The sequence below is a fragment of the Schistocerca americana genome, chromosome 2 (genome assembly GCF_021461395.2).
Source record: "Schistocerca americana isolate TAMUIC-IGC-003095 chromosome 2, iqSchAmer2.1, whole genome shotgun sequence".
In the NCBI taxonomy this organism is placed as follows: domain Eukaryota; kingdom Metazoa; phylum Arthropoda; class Insecta; order Orthoptera; family Acrididae; genus Schistocerca; species Schistocerca americana.
Genome location: NC_060120.1, coordinates 833273017 through 833293207, shown reverse-complemented (window position 1 = coordinate 833293207; position 20191 = coordinate 833273017). Strand labels below are relative to the sequence as shown.

Genomic DNA, 20191 nt, shown 5'->3' with positions numbered 1-20191 from the left:
CTCCCTTTCCACGCTTGTAGGCTGGCTCGTGCATTTGACACGTAAAGGGCAACAGGGTAATGCGTAATTCCCACCACCCACATCAACAAGTAGTGCTCACAAATACTCTCTGGTAGAGGCCAGGCCTAGGGAGGAAGGAGTGATTGCCAGAGCTATTAGATCCCCAATTGCCAATTGGTCCCTCTGTATTTTGGAAGGTGTGACCTGAGTGTGAACAATGACCTAAGGTGGGTGTACTCCCCTCTGTGCTCTGCCCCCATTCGTCCCCCTCAGAAGGAAGAGTTCGCCATCGGAGATGCTGGCAATCGCAGGGGATTCGCCCACAATGGATACATCCGCTCCATCAATGCAACCTCCGTCTCATAAATGGAAATGGAATGCAGCCAAAACACGATGAATCTTCCAGTTGCACCCCACTATCTCGTGGCATCACACACAAGAGGAGATCAGAACTTTTCTACAGTGAACCCATTTGTCATTTGAAGAAAGATATGGATGCAGTTGCAGGATCACTAAGTCTTGCATTTGATTATGCAATGGAACTCTGCTTCTAGAGACAGGCAATGCCTTTCAAGCCCAAAAACCACTTAAAACTATGCTCCTCCATGGATAGCCTGTACATATATAGCAGTGGTTCCCAATCTGGGGGTACTTACCCCTGACGGGTAAATTGAAGTTTTGTGAGGGGTAAAAACTAAATGATTCGATTATGTTTCAGTCATGAAACTAAATTATTTTCAAAAGGTCATGACTATTATCACAATATTGTAGGAGTCTTAACGTTGATTATGTACGTTATCAGTAATTACTTTTCTCAATTAGTAGCATTAATGTGGAGGAGGTTACAGATTCCTCACATAGCCCCCACACTACGCACAAGTTCTGCCTTGCCCTGTACATCGCTGATGATAAAAGTGAGGCATATATGTAACAAATGATAACTATCTCAAGAAAATGTCTTCACCAAGTTGTAGATAGTACCTGCAGTAGTGCAGAAATTGCTTCATTACTCACTTCGAAACAGATAAATGAATTAATTGACAGTACAACACAGGTAGTGGCTGCTAGAGTGCTGTCCACAGTGTTATTATTATTATTATTATTATTATTATTATTATTATTATTGCTGTTACTGACTGGTCAGACACAAAGCATCAACATCCTAAAGTCTTTCAATTTCTGCCAGTTCAGAAGTGAGGAGTGAAGCAAAAAGTGGTTTATGAACAGTAAATATAGTGCACACATTTTAACTTGGTTGATTTTAAATGGGGTTGCAGTGTCTACCCTCACTGTGGATAGTTAGCTTCCTTATCTGAAGAGTAGTTATGGTAGCACTTGTGATACACCACGAATTCCTTCGTTGTACTTTCTAATACACATTAAGTATCCTTCATTTTTCATCATTTTAAAAATAAAAGTGTTCCAAGAAGTCTGGGGGAGAGGGAGGGTGGGGGTACTGTGATTGCACTCAGGGGTAATGGTCTAAGAAAGATTGGGAACCACTCGTGTAGAAGCTTATTGAAACTGAATTCTTCATGTGGTGTCATCTACACTCTGCTGCTTGATGGTATGATCGAGGGAGATATACAACATTATCTCTCTGATCAGGGTGTAACCAATGCAGAATTGATTCCTATCCACGCCCTTTCCTTAACGTTTGATTGAGTGGAGCTATGAAGTCATTAATGTCAGACCCTGCTTACTGAACCCAATGTGTTGCTACCATTATCAGCGTTATAACCACAATCACATGTCCTGTGAAAGTGTAGCCATATGTGTAACTTGTGGCAAGGGTGTCATGAGGGAGATTACTCACCTCCTTTTCCCTGCCCTGTGGCATCAACTGCACTGGCAACCATACTGCTTCATCCCGTGAATGTCCTCTTTACCTCTATAAGTGAGCCATTCAGGAGATGCAAGTGAAGGAAAAGGTACCTCTACATGTTGATTGCAAAATGTTAGTTGGCCAAAAACTGTGCATATCACTATCTGGCAGGTGCAGTACTGTTGTTGATATGTCAGCATGTGGAAGATATGGCCCTGCAGATCTGTGACCTCCAGTTCAGTGCACGGTTGTGAAATCATATAGTGCTAATGTGATGTCCTTACCTCCCCCCACTACAGTTGCTCACCCCCCCCCCCCCCTCTCCCCCCTCCACTACAGTTGCTCAATACAGAAAATAACCTATGCCCACACCACTGAAGTCACTTGTGATGCAGCCAAGAGAACAGAAGTTTAAAAAGGAATAAACGAAAGATGACTTTTTGTACCTCATAAGCCTGCAAACATCTGGGTCCATGTCTGACAAATGCAAACATACTAAGAATTCACACAAAGTCTAACACCCTTCCCCTTCTCCAACTTGGATATCCTCTACAACAGTGACGCCACACGGTACAACTGTCCAGTCGACCTCCATTTCACTGGTGCGTATCACCAAGCTATTCTACATCCTGTGTACAGCTGACTGACCCAGAGAGGTTATTGGTACATATCAAGAAATAAGGGAACAGGATACTCCTGCCCCCTGTAGTAGTACACAGCCGAATCTGGCACTCAACTGCCATCGGAGTTATTGCCCCTTATAAGAGAAATTTCTTTTGTCTTCTAATATGGCTGTTCTCAAATGGAACATTCATGGCATCAGATCTCACAGCTCAGACTTAAAGCTGCTATTGCAATTTCAATGCCCAGTTGTTTTATGCCTCCAAAATACGATATTACCCCCTCAAGCCCATTTTTACCTCTTACATGTCACTCCAGTACAGTTTGACTTTCCTTCTGAGGCAGGAACTCCAGCTCACAGGGGAGTCATGGTGCTCATTTAGGATGACAGCCACAGCCAAACTATTTCATCGAACACCAGGCCACAAGCTGTAGCTGTCCGACTTCCTCTCCCCACTTATACATTTTCTCCTTGTAATATCTACATACCCCCATCCTCTAATCACACCATGGAAGACATAATGCAACTTACTGCTCAGCTCTCTCAGCCCTTCTGCTACTCAGCGACGACAACATCCACCATCCCATTCGGGACTCTCTGAGAACCTTGCTGAGTGGCTCTTACCCAGCAAATATTCTCAACCAGTTTACTGTCTTTTCTCTCAACAGTGGTGAACCCACATTTCTTTCAGATTCCATTCTTACACCTGGATTTCTCGTTCTGTACTGCACATCTTGCCCACTGTCTGGATTGGTCTGTCCATCCCATAAAGGTGATCTGTATTTGTTGTAAACAGGTGAGCGCAAAGTGTCGTCACATTATTAGAGACAGCAAAAAAATTAGTTGGATCTTTTTTAATAATGCTTTTAACAGTTTTGTTCACTCTTCTGATGTTTGGTATAACCTATGTCAGATTTCTGGAAACAAGGTACATCTGATTCCAGGCGTGACTAGCAAACAATGTCATTGTGGACCCTTTCGATATTTCCAAAACCTTGGGTTGATGCTTTGAAGAGATCTTGAGAGCTTCACCCCTTACCATCATGCCCTCCTACCTTGGAAATGAGTAGAAGGCTTGGGAGATACCTTTCCCCTCTCAGAATTCCAAATGCTACAATACCGTGTTTACCATGCGGTAACTTGAATATCCTCTCACTTTGCCACAATCCTCTGCTCCAGAACCAGGCAATATTCACATTCAGATGTTGCAGCACCTATCTCCTGATGGGAAGTGCTTTCTCCTTTGTATGTATAATCGTATTTGGATGGCTGGCACATTTCCGTACTTATGCCTGGTAAGGACAAACTTCTTCCATCCAGCTACCACCCAGTTTCCCTCACCAGCAGTGTCTAAAAGATGTTGGAACACATGATCAATGGTGAGCTGGTATGGTGGCTTGAGTCTTGGAATTTGCTAACAAATGCATGTGGATTTTGTAAACACAGCTCTGCAGTTGTTCATCTCGTCATGCTGTCAATCGATATTATGAACAATTTTCTGTGGAAATGCCAGACTGAAGTTTTTTTTTTTTTTTAGAAGGCTTTTGTTACCTGCTGGAGAACGGGTATACTCTTAACAGTGCACACTTGGGGCTTCCAAGGCTGCCTGCTCTATTTTATGCAGGTGAGGTGTTTTAAAAGGCCAGGTTTTCAAGGTATATGTAGTTTGGTCTTGTCGGAACACTTTTGTCTGGGCGAACAGGTGTGTCAGGGCTCGGTGCTGAGCTTAGCCCGATTTGCCATAGCAGTTAACCCTATCATGGACTGTCTCCTGCCATGAATCTAAGGCTCTCTTTTTGTTGATGATTTTACGATCTACTGCAGCTCTCAATGAACCTGTTTACTTGAGAAATGTCTTCAGATAATATGTCTCGTCCATCTTTACTCATGGAGCGTTGACAATGGCTTCTACTTTTCCATTGAAAAAACTGTCTGTTGAGACAGCATAAGGAGTTCCTTCCACCGTCCTTACATCTCAGTCCTGTTGCTTTTCTGTTTGTCAAAAACCATGAAATTCTTGCAGCTCACGCTCGATAGGAAACTGTCGGTCCTCCCACATATCAGGTCACTGTAACTGATCTCTAAATGTCCTATGTGCTTTAAACGGAACTTCGTGGGAAGCGGATTGGAAAATCCTTTGCTGCTTATCCCAGTCCCTTGTCTAATCAAAAATGGACTACTGTGTAATTTGTGCTTTGTATTGTAAATTTAAAAAGCAAAATTATTTTCTTGTGTTAACCTGATGCTCTTGTTCTTTTTCAGATATCCGCACACTGCGGGGTCCAAGATGTCCTTTGATTTTAAAATGTGGACATTCTATTTGTGAAGCATGTGCACATGTTGCTCTAATAGAGGGATCTGAAATTACATGTGGTCTTTGCCACCACGGAACACCTTGTTTTTCTGAAAATGTTAGAGCAGATCTTCCATTTAATAGCTATGTGTTAGGAGTGGCAGCCGAAAAGCATACTGTTTCTGTTTCAGAAGATTCAAGCATTGCATTTCAGCCAAACAGAAAGAAACCAACAGCAAAAACATACTCAGAGTCAAGAGGTAATTGGATTTCTGTAATACACGTGTCCATTAAGCATGAAATTTGGTTTTTTAATATTTTGGTTTTTCATTTTTTTATTAACCCATGTGTCATTCATGTCCGTTTTGCAGCACTGGCAATTAGTGTTATTTACACAGTGCATTAGTAGGTATTATTCTGCCTACAAAAAGATTGGTGTTAATGAGTGTAGCTTTTGCTTGAAATTTGTCTTGAACAGCACCATATTTTAATGTCTTTGGTCCTAGCTGAGGTGGTCTACCTAATTTGGTCTCAGGATGGTAAAAAGTGTGGAACTATTTTGAAAATCATGAATAGGGAGCAAAAGAAAACTCCATTTACAACTATCTTTTACTTAATTTACACTATCAGGGAACCTGTATCCATTTCACTGAGGTTGGGGTAGCTGGTGCCATGTGGTCGTCCATGCCAGTACCACACATTTGGCATTCAGAAGTGTAATAATTGTGGGTATGCTGGTTGGCCAGGAAGGATTAGGAAAGATGTTGTGAGACTGCTATCAGGGGGACAATGGAAAATATAGTGCATGGGAGGTGTTGGTATATAATGCTGTCACATCTATGGTGACAAACAAGGAATATGTTGATGGTGGGACATGAACTGTGGAAAGGTGGTGAAAGATGTGAGCAATGTCTTGAATGTGGGTTTGGGTGTTACGGGCAGTGGTGTGGAGATGTTGGTCAACAAAGACAGATGTTTATTCAGCATTGTACCAAGCCACAATGGGACGAACAGTGGGGAGACCTGAGTGGTTGGGTTTGTGGAGTTTTGTGAGTGGGTAAACAGTAGTTGCTGATGTGAAGGCGGAAGGACTTAAGGCATTCAGAAAGAGCTGAACATCTTGGTGGGCTTCTGGGACAGGTCATGGTCATAAGGTTTGCATTCAATTGTGTCAAAGTTGGGGGAGACCCTCATCCACATACTCACAATGATTCATGACCATGATGGTGGAGCCTTTGTCTGCAGTAAGATGAAAAATAACTAGTGGATGACTGAGTGGAAGGGGAGGAGGACTACAGTTGGAGGAAGGTTGGAACTGTTTTAAGCGAAGATCTATGTGGGGTTTTATGTGGCTGTTGCCAGTGGGACATGTGGCGAAGAAATGTTTCCACTGCAGAGAATGAGTAAAGGAAATAAGATCATCTGTAGTCCAGCATGGTTGAATTTGGGTTTAGAGTGAAAGGTGGGGTATTTAGAAAGTACCAAGACTTCTGCAGTGGTCATAATTTTGGCAGAAAGGTTAACAGTTTTATGGGATGGGTGTTCAGGTGTAGTCTGTTTCATGGAGGGTGGAGTAAGTTTTTGTGGACATGGAAAGTGGAGTAACCAGCATGGTTGGGAAGCTATGAGGTTTTCGATCAGAGTGGTAGACTCTTTCTTTGTTATAGGTTACCCCATGCCGACATAGACAGGAGTAGCTGAGACAGCTTCCTCAGATGGTGCTAGGAATGCTGTTCCAACTGTTCAAGGGGCAAGAGTCATTTTTGCATTCACAGAATTAGGGAATTATGGTCACAGAGTAACAGGATTTTGTGAAAGGATTACTGTCTCTCATCTATGATTTGAGCTTGGATTGTATTATTATGAAGGACCAGATTGGTAAGAGTGAGGGACTGATGAAATTGGAAAAGGTGAAGATACTTGCAGTATCTTTACTTAATTTACACTATCAGGGAACCTGTATCCATTTCACTCAGGTTCCAATAGCTAGTGCCATGTGATTTTCCATGCCAGTACCACACATTTGGCATTCAAAAGTGAAATAATTGTGGGTATGCTGGTTGGCCAGGAAGGATGAGGAAAGATGTGGTGAGACTGCTATCAGGGGGACAATGGAAAATATAGTGCATGGGAGGTGTTGGTATATAAGGACGTCACATCTATGGTGACAAACAAGGAATATGTTGATGGTGGGACAGGAACTGTGGAAAGGTGATGAAAGATGTGAGCAATGTCTTGAATGTGGGTTTGGGGATTACGGGCAGTGGTGTGGAGATGTTGGTCAACAAAGACAGAGGTTTATTCAGCATTGTACCAAGTCACAATTGGACGAACAGTGGGGAGACCTGAGATCTCAATGTTAACAGTAAGCCCATTAGGTGGAATACCGTGTGCCAGATAAGATTTAGGAGAGAGGATGTGAGCTTGGACTTTTGCTAGGGAGAGGAGATTTTTTTGGAATTGGCAGAGGTAGAATGAGCAGGGATGTATGGTTGGACGGTCGGGAGATGTGAGGACTGGCCGAAAATTTGTGAAAAAGGGTTGAAAATAAGAAAGAGAAAATGTGTGGTTGAAGTGTTGTTTGTTTATTTTTTTCAATAATTAGTCTATTATACTGTGCTTCTTAAACTCTACAACTTCATTTAGATTATTATGTATATACTTTTTTTCCTTTTTTTATATTATTGTCATTTTATTTTATCAAAGTCACATAAAACATACGCTTCAACAAAATAGTTTTCTTGATTGAATCAGTTCTGTAAATGTAATAATATTTCCAAATGGGGAAAATCCTGGATGGAGTAATACGTAACATACAGAAAAGTCAACCACTCGCCTATAGCTGACTGATGTGTGGCACGTAGAAACATGCAATAGCTTTCAAAATCATACTCTTTCTGTAGTAGAAGTAGACACATTCACACGGACGCCCAAGGGCATCCACTTATAGCTGTAGCAAGACTGACTTGATTATCAATAGCAGTTGTCTGGGCGGCTGAAGGTAGGTGAGGGTAGTGAAGAACACATGAGGTGAAGGAGAGGGGCGGTGGATAGTGTGAAGCAGATCTACCCAAAGATGACTTGGCAGCTGCACAGCAAGAAAGAAATTTAGAGGGAAGGTCATATAAGAGGTAGAAGAGGGAAAAGCCGAGGAGGGAGACAGGGAGGGAAGAGAGAAAAGCAGTTGGGTGGAAAAGGGGAGGGGAAGGGCAGTGAGTGAGTGTGTATGTGTTTAAGTACATGATCTGGATAGGGAAGGAGTAGTGTGGATGGAAGAGAAAAAGGAAAAGGTAAAGTCAGACATTGGAAAACAGGTTAGCAGAAGTGTGAACCAGGGAAATTGCAATGGTACGGGATGTGGTGGAGAGATAATTCCCACCTGCATATTTCAGAGAAGTGTGTGCTGGAAGGGAGTATCCGCAGTCATTTGCTCATTGCACCCAATCTAGCCCCCCCCCCCCCAAACACACTGACTCGCGCTCACCCTGACTCTGCTCTCCCCTCCACACAGTCACCCAATTACTACCCCCCACCCACTGTCTCACACTTGGCCCAGCCCCCATCTTCTTGTGCTCAGGCCACTCGCCCCACATTCCATCGCTCGAGCACCCCTTTACACACTTGCACTAGGATACCCCCCTCTCGCACTCACCCCCCTCCCCCTCCCATCCACTGCGCAATCTCCTGCTTCACTCTCTTGCTCCCTCTGCCCACTCTCCTACTCTCTATCACACAGTCAACCCACTCTCCCCCTCTCTTGGCCTTCCCCCACTCTCTGTCTCCTCTCCCTCCACCCTTTATTCCTCTCTCCCCCTCCCTTTTACCTCTCTTTCTCTCTCCTCTCCCCCATTTCCATTCTATGCTATATCCCCTCTCCACTCCTTCACTCCCACTTTGCCTCCTCTCTCCCTCCCCCACTCCCCCTTTGCCTCCTCCCTTCTCACCTCTCTCCCTCCACCATTCCCTCCTCTCTCCATCCTCCCTTCTCCCCCCTCTCCCTCCACACTTCTTTCCTCTCTATATTCTGCCCACTCTACCCTCCTCTTTCCCCCATCCTACCCTCCTCTTTCCCCCATCCTGCCCCCCTCTTTCCCCACCCTAGCCTTCTCTCTCTCCCTCTCTCCCACCATATTCTCTTCCCTCTCTGTTTCTCTACATTTCCTCTTCTCCTCCCCCCTTTGCTCCCTTCTCTCTCCCCATCTACCCCTCTCCCTCCCTCCCTCCCCTCCTCTCTCTCTCTCTCTCTCTCTCTCTCTCTCTCTCTCTCTCCATTTCCTACCTCCCACACTCCATCCCCCTCTCCATCCTTTCCCTCCTCTCCTCTCTCTCCCTCCTCTCCTCCTTCCCCCTTCTCGCTGCCTCCCTCCCTCCTCTCCTCTGCACCTGCCCGCCTCCCTCTTCTCCTCTGCACCTGCCCGCCTCCCTCCGCTCCTCTGCACCTGCCCGCCTCCCTCCTCTCCTCTGCACCTGCCCGCCTCCCTCCTCTCCTCTGCACCAGCCCGCCTCCCTCCTCTCCTCTGCCCCTGCCTACCTCCCTCATCTCCTCTGCTCCTGCCTGCCTCCCTCCCTCCCTCTTCTCCTCTGCCCCTGCCTGCCTCCCTCTTCTCATCTGTCTCCCTCCCTCCTCTCCTCTGTCCTCCTCTCCCTGTCTCCCTCCCTCCTCTCCTATGCCCCCTCTCCCTCCCTCCTCTCTTCTGTCCTCCTCTCCCTATCTCCCTCCCTGCTTTCCTATGTCCCCGTCTCCCTGTTTCCCTCTGTCATCTCCTCTGTACTCTTCTCTCCTCTCCCCTCATACTCCCTTCTCTCCCCTTTCCCTCCCTTCTCTCCTCTCCTCTCACACTCCCTTCTCTCCCCTTTCCCTCCCTTCTCTCCTCTCCTCTCACAATCCCTTCTCTCCCCTTTCCCTCCCTTCTGTCCCCTCTCCCTTTTCTTCTCTCTCCCACTCTCCCTGCCTTCACCCTTACTTCTCCCTTCACCCTGCCCTCCCTGCCCCTCTCCCTGCCTTCCCCCACCCCTCTCCCTGCCTTCCCCCGCCCCTCTCCCGTTTCCCCCCTCCCTCCCTTCCCCCACTCCTTCCCTTCCCACTCTCCCTCATTACCTTCCCCCCACCCTACCATCCCCTCACCCTACCTTCCCCCCACCCTACCTTCCCCCCACCCTACCTTCCCCCCACCCTACCTTCCCCCCACCCTACCTTCCCCCCACCCTACCTTCCCCCCACCCTACCTTCCCCCCACCCTACCTTCCCCCCACCCTACCTTCCCCCCACCCTGCCTTCCCCCCACCCTGCCTTCCCCCAACCCTGCCTTCCCCCCACCCTGCCTTCCCCCCACCCTGCCTTCACCCTCTCGTTTCCTACCTCCTTCCCTTCTCTCCTACACTCTCTTTCCACTTGCCACTCTTCTTGTTTCACCACCTCACCTCTCCCCCCTCTCGCTCCTCTCTTCCCCCTCTCGCTCCTCTCTTCCCCCTCTCGCTCCCCCCTCTTCCCCCTCTAGCTCCCCCCTCTTCCCCCTCTCGCTCCCCCCTCTTCCCCCTCTCGCTCCCCCCTCTTCCCCCTCTCGCTCCCCCCTCTTCCCCCTCTCGCTCCCCCCTCTTCCCCCCCTCGCTCCCCCCTCTTCCCCCCTCGCTCCCCCCTCTTCCCCCCCTCGCTCCCCCCACTTCCCCCTCGCTCCCCCCTCTCCCCCCTCGCTCCCCCCTCTTCCCCCCCTCGCTCCCCCCACTTCCCCCCTCGCTCCCCCTCTTCCCCCCTCGCTCCCCCCTCGCTCCCCCCTCTTCCCCCCTCGCTCACCCCTCTTCCCCCCTCGCTCACCCCTCTTCCCCCCTCGCTCACCCCTCTTCCCCCCTCGCTCACCCCTCTTCCCCCCTCGCTCACCCCTCTTCCCCCCCTCGCTCACCCCTCTTCCCCCCCTCGCTCACCCCTCTTCCCCCCCTCGCTCACCCCTCTTCACCCCCTCGCTCACCCCTCTTCACCCCCTCGCTCACCCCTCTTCACCCCCTCGCTCACCCCTCTTCACCCCCTCGCTCACCCCTCTTCACCCCCTCGCTCACCCCTCTTACCCCCTCGCTCACCCCTCTGCCCCCGTATCCCCCCGTCTCCCCCCCCTCTGCCCCCGTCATCCCACCCTCTGCCCCCGTATCCCCCCTCTGCCCCCGTATCCCCCCTCTGCCCCCGTATCCCCCCTCTGCCCCCGTCTCCCCCCTCTGCCCCCGTCTCCCCCCTCTGCCCCCGTCTCCCCCCTCTGCCCCCGTCTCCCCCCTCTGCCCCCGTCTCCCCCCTCTGCCCCCGTCTCCCCCCTCTGCCCCCGTCTCCCCCCTCTGCCCCCGTCTCCCCCCTCTGCCCCCGTCTCCCCCCTCTGCCCCCGTCTCCCCCCTCTGCCCCCGTCTCCCCCCTCTGCCCCCGTCTCCCCCCCTCTGCCCCCGTCTCCCCCCCTCTGCCCCCGCCTCCCCCCTCTGCCCCCGCCTCCCCCCTCTGCCCCCGCCTCCCCCCCTCTGCCCCCGCCTCCCCCCCTCTGCCCCCGTCTCCCCCCGTCTCCCCCCCTCTGCCCCCGTCTCCCCCCCTCTGCCCCCGTCTCCACCCCTCTTCCCCCGTCTCCCCCCCGTCTGGCCGCGTCTCCCCCCCCTCTGCCCCCGTCTCCCCCCCCCTCTGCCCCCGTCTCCCCCCTCTGCCCCCCTTCACCCCTGTGTCCCTCTTTCCACCCCCTGTGCCACTCTTTCCTCCCTCTGCCCCTCTTTCCCCCCCTCTTGCCCTCTTTTCCCCCAAAATTAATTAAGTGTGCTATCCCCTGAATGTTATTGCTTCGCTTTTGAGGTATAGAGTTGTGTGTCGATGGTACTCTAGAGTAGTCGGAAGTGGCAGATAATAAGCCATGCCCAAATAGCTGCCATGGCACGCCTTCATCCAACCATACAGATAGGTTGAGGTCTTCCTTACTCATATTTCTGTCTACTGCCCTATGATGCTTGGCTTCTTGCACCAGCGAGAGGACCCTCTAACATGGTGTTTAAGACGTGCAAATTACAGTGTGCCACCTTGTACTAGATTGTGTTTTATTTTCAGACGAAAGGTTTTCAGCTTATTTGGCATCTATTTTAGATGACAATCGAAGCTATGCTGTACGACTCACATCACATCACATGTTTTTGTGGCTTGTCAACAGATATCTGTCCCCAGCAGTTGCAGCTACGGTATGGCTGTCAGTATCATAGAGTCACACAAGCCCGCCCACATTGGCAAAGTCCATGGTTTGTGGGGGAGCACACAGTATTCATATTGCATGGTTATGTATAATAAATACTTCGTTGTCTTTATCTGCATTGGTCCAGAAGATGCTAGCAGTCCGATCTGGAATTCAGTATGATGGGGAAGATATCTAAGTGCAATACTTCAACTCAAGAAACAGTAGTTGATCCTTAGTGTATATCATAGTGAATGGAAACTTAACACAATGCTAAAGGAAAAACAACTTTTTATTGATAGCACAGTAAATGTGGCTCAACAGGTAGTGTGAACTGATACACCACCTGCTACACTGTAAGCAACAGGTTGGAGTGTTTTAGATAACTATCTGAGTCTGCTCTTACGAGTGTTGGTAGCTGCACACTGCCAGGGGCAAAACTTGGTTTGTGCATGGAACACCCTGTTTTTCCTTTAAACTGATAAAGCTGTTCACAACATGTAGGATGGTTTGAAAACTGTAATGCTGTATTAGACATGGTCCTGATGTAGGTGATATACCCTTCCCCTCTTCTGTCCTTTGAAGTGACTTAACCAGTCGTGAGTGATCCTGGCACACTGAATTTGTTGTGCGTATCTTAATCACTGAGCCACTCTTGAACAGACAAAAATGAAAATGTCAGTTTTCCCCTGTTGCTCTTTGTTTTCATTTTTTTCTGTAGTCTCATTGGTGATTTTAGTGGTAGTCTGTTTCAGCTGGCCACATTGTATATCCATGTACTGAGCTGCAACCTACAAGTGGAAGCTGCTGAAATCTGATAAAAGGATGTCATTTGTCCATGTTATACTGTAATTTTGATATTTTTCCCAAATTGTATGTGTTTTAATGTAAAGGTTCTGGCACTATTCGCTCCTTTGAAGGGAATTGTTATTAAACTTCACTTCTCTGCTGTATGTACTCTGTAAAAATTTTTAATTAACTACTATTATTGTCACTGCTGGGAGGATTTAGGTTTTTTGTGGCCTCTAGTAAGGCAAATGCCAGTATGATCCATGTAAAGAAGATAGGAAATTTCATTTATGCATCCTGGTGTCTTTGTCTCAGATAACCTTGTTGACATGACTTTAAACCCTTTTGTCCCCTCCCAGTTACTATTTTCTCTGTTACCAGGAAAGTTTAACTGAAGATTGTTAAATATAACTATTATTTTTAGGTATTGCTAGTTCATGTGATAAATTGTTACAGAAAATGTTATTGGTAGGAAGTGTTATATCTAAATCAGATATACTGCTTTTTAGTTCACTATGTGGTTCAAAGACTTAATTATACTTTGGGGCTAGATGTTAAATACTTATGTTTGTTGTGGGTGGATCAATGTGCCAGGAGAGCTAATTGACTTTTTTCTTTTGTTACATTTCTTAACTTGACCAGTCCGATTTTTGCAGTTTTGGGTTATAACTATGCTAAGACTGTAATTGAAAACTCCAGAAACTGCTTCATTTGTGGAAGAAGGTCATCAGGTCTGCTGTAGCCATGGCTTCTTTAAGCATTGTTAAAAATGCCCACATTCTTTTTTCACTGCCTATATGTTTTGTTTCTGTTGAAATTTTTATTTTACATATGATGGAAACTATCTCTTTATTCTGTGAGTTCTCTTGACATACAAATGCTAGCTAGCATTCCTATGGAGAATCTATTGTATTGCATTTGATGTGAGCTTAAATGCTACAGTGTTGTCTTTTATGTGGAATTAAAGTGTGTCATTTTTTTTTTTTTTTTTCAGAAAAATGTGTGGAATGCAACAGATCTGCTGAAGTGTCATGTTACCAGTGTGATGCTTTATACTGCAGTGGTTGTTTCACCAAGGTAAGCTCGTCTGTTGTGTCACTAAAAAGATCGATATTTTAATTTTATTATAGTAATTCTTGATAATATAACAAGTTCAGACGTGATTCAGCCACATTGTATGATTCTGCTAAGATTGCATGTAGTGCAAATGGAAAATCCTAATGTCACCAACAACACAATGTATTTTCTTAAAATTTTAAAAGTTTTACCCATATCTTCTTTAATGGCATACATTAGCAAAATATTTCAAATGCGTGACACTGGTGTTTCCAATTTTCAAAAACTACTCATGTTGATGGTGAACATTTATATTCAGAACTGGAATATAGGGTCAAGTATACAGACCACAGCTATTGCTTTGGATTGACTTTTCTCTCTAAACTAGAGAAACTGCAACCTTCGAACTTGAGGCTCCATTCATAAGTATTCATAATCTTGTTTCTGAAAACTCTGTTTCATATCTCAAAATGCTCTTCCACATTTGTGTAATTCGAAACGAATATCAAAACCTCTGTGGTACAAATCTGCAAAGTTTGGTAATAAACATGTGGGATGTAAATATTTTGGATTATATATATAATAGTACATGGATTTGTTTCTATAACTTTATACATCTTGTGATTACAATTAGTTGCTGATTGGACCACCACATAGGTGTGAGATGGGGCCCATTACTCAGATAGTTTCCCTTAGTATTGAGTAAATTCCTGCTTCGACACTGCCAGTTCCCCAGCTGGAAGTGAATGCCACTGAGATGCCACATTACTCCCCACAAAGAGAGAAACAAATGGTAAATAAGTTTGCAGGCTTCCGCAGACAGTGCCATTTAGAATAAAATCAGTTTCATTATTGGGCTGTGCATCCCCCCCCCCCCCCCCCCCCTCCTCCATCCTAAAGTTGTGTTCCATCACCCACCCATCCAATATGCCACTCCCAGTTTTGACTCCCTTGCCACAGAATCATATCCTTGCGGAAGACGGATACAAGACCACCCCACCCACCCAGCACTTTCTGTTTCAGTCCTGTCACAGGCTTGTTCTGCCGTAACAGAGGCTGGGCCACCTGTGGAAGCTGCCTTGTCATATTCAAGCTTGCTGCAATCATTTCTCAGCTTTTTGTATTGGTATGACTACCAACCAGCTCTCCACCAGGCTGAATGGCCACTGTCAAACTGTCACCAAGAGCAAAGTGGGACCTCCCTGTGGCACAACATGCAGCTGAACATATTCTCAGTTCGAATATGATAAACTTTCTTGAGACTAAGAAGCTTATGCCCATGAATCAGCATGATTTTGGAAAGCATCACTTATGTGAAACTCAGCTTGCCCTTTTCTTCTATGATATACTGAGAACTCTTGATGGAGGGCAACAGGCAGATTCCATATTACTAAATTTCTAGAAAGCATTTGACACGGTGCCCATTGCAGGCTTTTAATGAAGGTACGAGCATATGGAATAAGTTCACAGATATATGAGTACTTGAAGACTTCTTAAATAATAGAATCCAGTATGTTGTCCTCGACGGCGAGTGTTCATCAGAGACGAGGGTTTCATCAGTAGTGCTCCAGGGAAGTGTGATAAGAACACTGTTGTTCTCTATATACGTAAATGATTTGGCAGACAGGTTGGGTTGCACTCTGCGGTTGTTTGCTGATGATACCATGATGTACCGAAAGGTGTCGAAGTTGAGTTACTGTAGAAAGATACAAGACAACTTAGACAAAATTTTCAGTTGGTGTGATGAATGGCAGCTAGCCCTAAATATGGAGAAATGTAAGTTAATGCAGATGAGTAGAAAGAGCAAGCCTGTAATGTTTGAATACAGTATTACTGGTGTCCTGCGTGACACAGTCAAGTTGTTTAAAATATCTAAACGTAAACTTTGCAAAGCAGTATGAGGTGGAACGAGCATGTGAGAGCTGTGGTAAGGAAGGTGAGTGACCGACTTTGGTTTATTGGGATTAATTTTAGGAAAGAATGATTAATCTGTAAAGGAGACAACGTGTAGGATGCTGCTGCGACCTGTTCTTGAATATTGCTCCAATGTTTGGGATCCGTACAAGGTTGGATTGAAGGAAGATGTAGAAGCAATTTAGAAGTGGGCTGCTAGATTTGTTACCAGAAGGTTGGAACGACAAGTGAGTGTTATGGAGATGCTTCGTGAATTCAAATGGGAATCCCTGGAGGGAAGGTGGTGTTCTTTTCGAGAAACACTATTGAGAAATTTAGAGAATCGGCATTTTAAGCTGACTGATAAACGATTCTATTGCCACCAACATACACTGCGTGTAAGGGCCATGAAGATAAGATACAAGAAGTTAGGACGTGTACAGAGGCGGGGGATCCTCCCCTCCACCACAAGCTTTTCTGAACTGTACAGATGGAAGTTATCCTTGCAACACATTCTCTGCTCCAAATCTCCCCCCCCCCCCCTCTTTTCAATCTACAGTAACCTAGTCCCCACATGCTTCACTCAACTGTTTCTGCCCCCTTTGTATCATCACCTCCTCCCAATTCACATCCCATCTCCCTCATTATGCGCTGTTTGTTGCCCAGATCCCACTGGTCTGTTCCCCTTCACCGCTCTTCTCCTCTCTGCTCCCCTTTTTCACCCCCTCTTCCTTCCCCACAGCCGCATGATGTTGTGCCTGGCAGCCTTGCAACCTCTAGTAGGTGCATACTCTATTAGGCAGCACTGATCTCTCTTCTGCTGCCCATACCCTGCTAACCCTCCCCTCTCTTGTCTCCCCATTCTAGATTCTCTCTCCCATTTCATGTGTTTCAGTTTCATTCTGGTCAGAGCAGTGATGCACGCACGTGCGCGCCCACACACACACACACACACACACACACACACACACACACACAGAAGGAGAGAGGGGGTGGGGAGTGGATAGAGAGAGATAAGACTCAGGAAAAGATAGGGTGAAAGGAGTTTGATAGCTGGGAAGGAGAGACAGCAAGGGAATAAGATAGGTTTCTTGCCATCAGTGAACCCACCTTGGCTTAGGCAGACATAGTGAAAGAGCAGAAGGAAAAATGTGTGTGTGTGTGTGTGTGTGTGTGTGTGTGTGTGTGTGTGTGTGCATGGGAGGCAAGGGTTCAGCAGTAGAAGTGGATATGGTACGAATTGAGAAATTGAAGAATTTGTTATAAGAACAGTCCCCTTATAGTAGCATAATTATCTTTCAACCACTCAACGCTTTAACTGTAAAATGAGAGTTTATCTGTATACTTTCCATTGTTTGTATTCTACCAACGGTGACCCAGTATTGTAATGACGTCAGTAGGTTGGAGAATTCTGTGACGTGTTGGGCAAATGTATGTCATTCTTCACCTTTTTTTCAAAACAACTCTTATGTAAGAACTGACAGTGATGTAACACATGCTACAAATTTACCACATGTTAAGGCTTTGATTACCTTATTTGTGCAACAAGTAATACATAGAGGCGTATTGACTGTTTCGGAAGATCAGTGTCATTTTTATGAGAACCAGATAGTATAATCTCACTGACTGTGGTAAAATCGACACTTGACAGTATTTTATGCTGTTATAACTGTAAAATATGTTTTTAAATACCACCTTTTTGTCATGTATTTTGTTTGTGGATTGTCTCTGATGGGTTATTCTTCACAGAATAAATGTGTTCCCCTTACTTTGTGAACTATATTTTTGTAGGACCAGTGGAAGTTATTCAGCCTTTTGAATTTGCCCGACGTTTTTCGTGAAGTACCTCGTACTTGGGACAGATTTGTTATCCCACTATGATTCCTTTTAATCACAATATTTTGCACATTTCCAAGCGATAACCTTCGTTTCTCACACTGTGAATGTACAGTAGCAAAATTATGTAATATTTGTGTGTTCTGATAAAATTAAGCATGTAAGATTCATAAATACAAAATCAAATAGGGGTAATGCAGGAGTAGGTTTAATAATGAACAAAAAAATAGGAGCATGGGTAAGCTACTACGAACAGCGTAGTGAACACATTATTGTAGCCAAGATAGACATGAAGCCCACACCTACCACAGTAGTACAAGTTTATATGCAAACTAGCTCCGCAGATGATGAAGAGATTGAAGAAATGTATTATGACATAAAAGAAATTATTCAGATTGTGAGGGGAGACGAAAATTTAATAGTCATGAGTGACTGGAATTTGATAGTAAGAAAAGGAAGAGAAGAAAAAGTAGTAGATGAATACAGAATGTGGGTAAGGAATGAGAGGAAGCCATCTGGTAGAATTCCACACAGAGCTTAACTTAATCATAGCTAACACTTGGTTTACATATAATGAAAGAAGGCTGTATACACGGAAGAGGCCTGTAGACACTGGAAGGCTTCGGATAGATTATATAATGGTAAGACACAGAGACGTAGGAACCTGGTTTTAAATTGTAAGACATTTCCAGGGGCAGATGTGGACTCTGACCAAAACATTTTGGTTATGAACTGTAGACTAAACTGAAAGAACCAAAGTTGTAGAGAGTTTCAGGGAGAGCATTAGGAAACGATTGACAAGAACGGGGGAAAGATATACAGTAGAAGAAGAATGGGTAACGTTGAGAGATGAAATAAGGAATGAAGGCAGCAGAGGATCAAGTAGGTAAAAAGACAAGGGCTAGTAGAAATCCCGGGGGTAACAGAAGAGAAATTGAATGTAATTGATGAAAGAAGAAAATATAAAAATGCAGTAAATGAAGCAGGCAAAAAGGAATACAAACATCTCAAAAATGAGATTGACGGGAAGTGCAAAATGACTAAGCAGGGATGGCTAGGGGACAAATGTAAGTATGTAGAGGCATATATCACTGGGGATAAGATAGATGCTGCCTACAGGAAAATTAAAGAGAACCACTCATATGAATATCAAGAGCTCAGATGAAAAACCAGTTCTAAGCAAAGAAGGGAAAGCAGAAAGGTGGAGTGAGTACATAGAGGATCTGTACAAGGGTGATGTACTGGAGAGCAATATTGTGGAAACAAAAGAGGACATAAATGAAGATGAAATGAGAGATATGATACTGCGAGACAAGTTTGATACAGCACTGAAAGACCTGAATTGAAACAAGGCCCCAGGAGTAGACAACATTTCGTTAGAACTACTGATAGCCATGGGAGAGCCAGCCCTGAAAAAACTCTACCATCTGGTGAGCAAGGTGTATGAGACAGGCAACATACCCTCAGACTTCAAGAGGAATATAATAATTACAATCCCAAAGAAAGCAGATGTGAAAATTACCAAACTATCAGTTTAATAAGCCACAGCTGCAAAATACTAACACGAATTATTTACAGAAGAATGGAAAAAATTGGTCTAAGCCAACCTTGAGGAAGATCAGTTTGGATTCCACAGAAATGTTGGAACATGTGAGACAATACTGACCCTACAACTTATCTTGGAAGATAGATTAAGAAAGCAAACCTACGTTTCTAGCATTTGTAGACTTAGAGAAAGCTTTTGACAGTGTTGACTGGAATATTCTTTTTCAAATTCTGAAGGTGACAGGGGTCAAATACAGGTAGTGAAAGCCTATTTACCATTTGTACAGAAACCAGATGGCAGTTATAAGATTGAAGGGGCATGAAAGAGAAGCAGTGATGGAGAAGTGAGTGAGACAGGGTTATAGCCTATCCCCGTTGTTGTTCAATCTGTATATTGAGCAAGCAGTGAGGGAAACAAAAGAAATATTTGGAGTAGGAATTAAAATCCATGGAGAAGAAATAAAAACTCTGAGGTTTGCCAATGAGATTGTAATTATGTCAGAGACAGTAAAGGACCTGGAAGAGCAGTTGAACGGAATGGACAGTGTCTTGAAAAGAGGATATAAGATGAACACCAACAAAAACAAAATGAGGATAATGGAACATAGTCGAATTAAATAAGGTGATGCTGAGGGTATTAGATTAGAAAATGAGACGCTTGAAGTAGTAAATGAGTTTTGCTATTTGGGGAGCAAAGTAACTACTGATGTAGGATGTAAAATATAGACTGGCAATGGCAAGGAAAGCTTTTCTGAAGAAGAGAAAGTTGTTAATATCGAGTATAGATTTAAGTGTCAGGAAGTTTTTTCTGAAACTATTTGTATGGAGTGAAGCCATGTATGGAGGTGAAATGTGGATGATAAATAATTTGAACAAGAAGAGAATAGAAGCTTTCGAAATATGGTGCTACAGAAGAATGCTGAAGATTGGATGGGTAGATCACATAACTAATGAGGAGGTATTGAATAGAATTTGGAATAAGAAAAATTTGTGGCACAACCTGACTAGAAGAAGGGATCGGTTGGTAGGACATGTTCTGTGGCATCAAGGGATCACCAATTTAGTATTGGAGGGAAGCATGGAGGGTAGAAATTGTAGAGGGAGACCAAGAGATGAATACACTAAGCAGGTTCAGAAGGTTGTAGGTTGCAGTA

At 45.1% G+C, this 20191-nt stretch overlaps 1 protein-coding gene across 3 annotated transcripts in view; it reads left to right on the top strand.

Annotated features, from left to right (window-relative positions):
- LOC124595488 (RING finger protein 17) overlaps positions 1 to 20191 on the top strand; it is a 485726-nt gene that overhangs the window by 2826 nt on the left and 462709 nt on the right. For all 3 annotated transcript variants that reach the window (XM_047134251.1, XM_047134250.1, XM_047134249.1), the window contains exons 2-3: positions 4710 to 5000; positions 13702 to 13784. In XM_047134251.1, coding sequence (XP_046990207.1) covers positions 4710 to 5000; positions 13702 to 13784 — 374 coding nt within the window. The remainder of the gene's footprint in view (positions 1 to 4709; positions 5001 to 13701; positions 13785 to 20191) is intronic.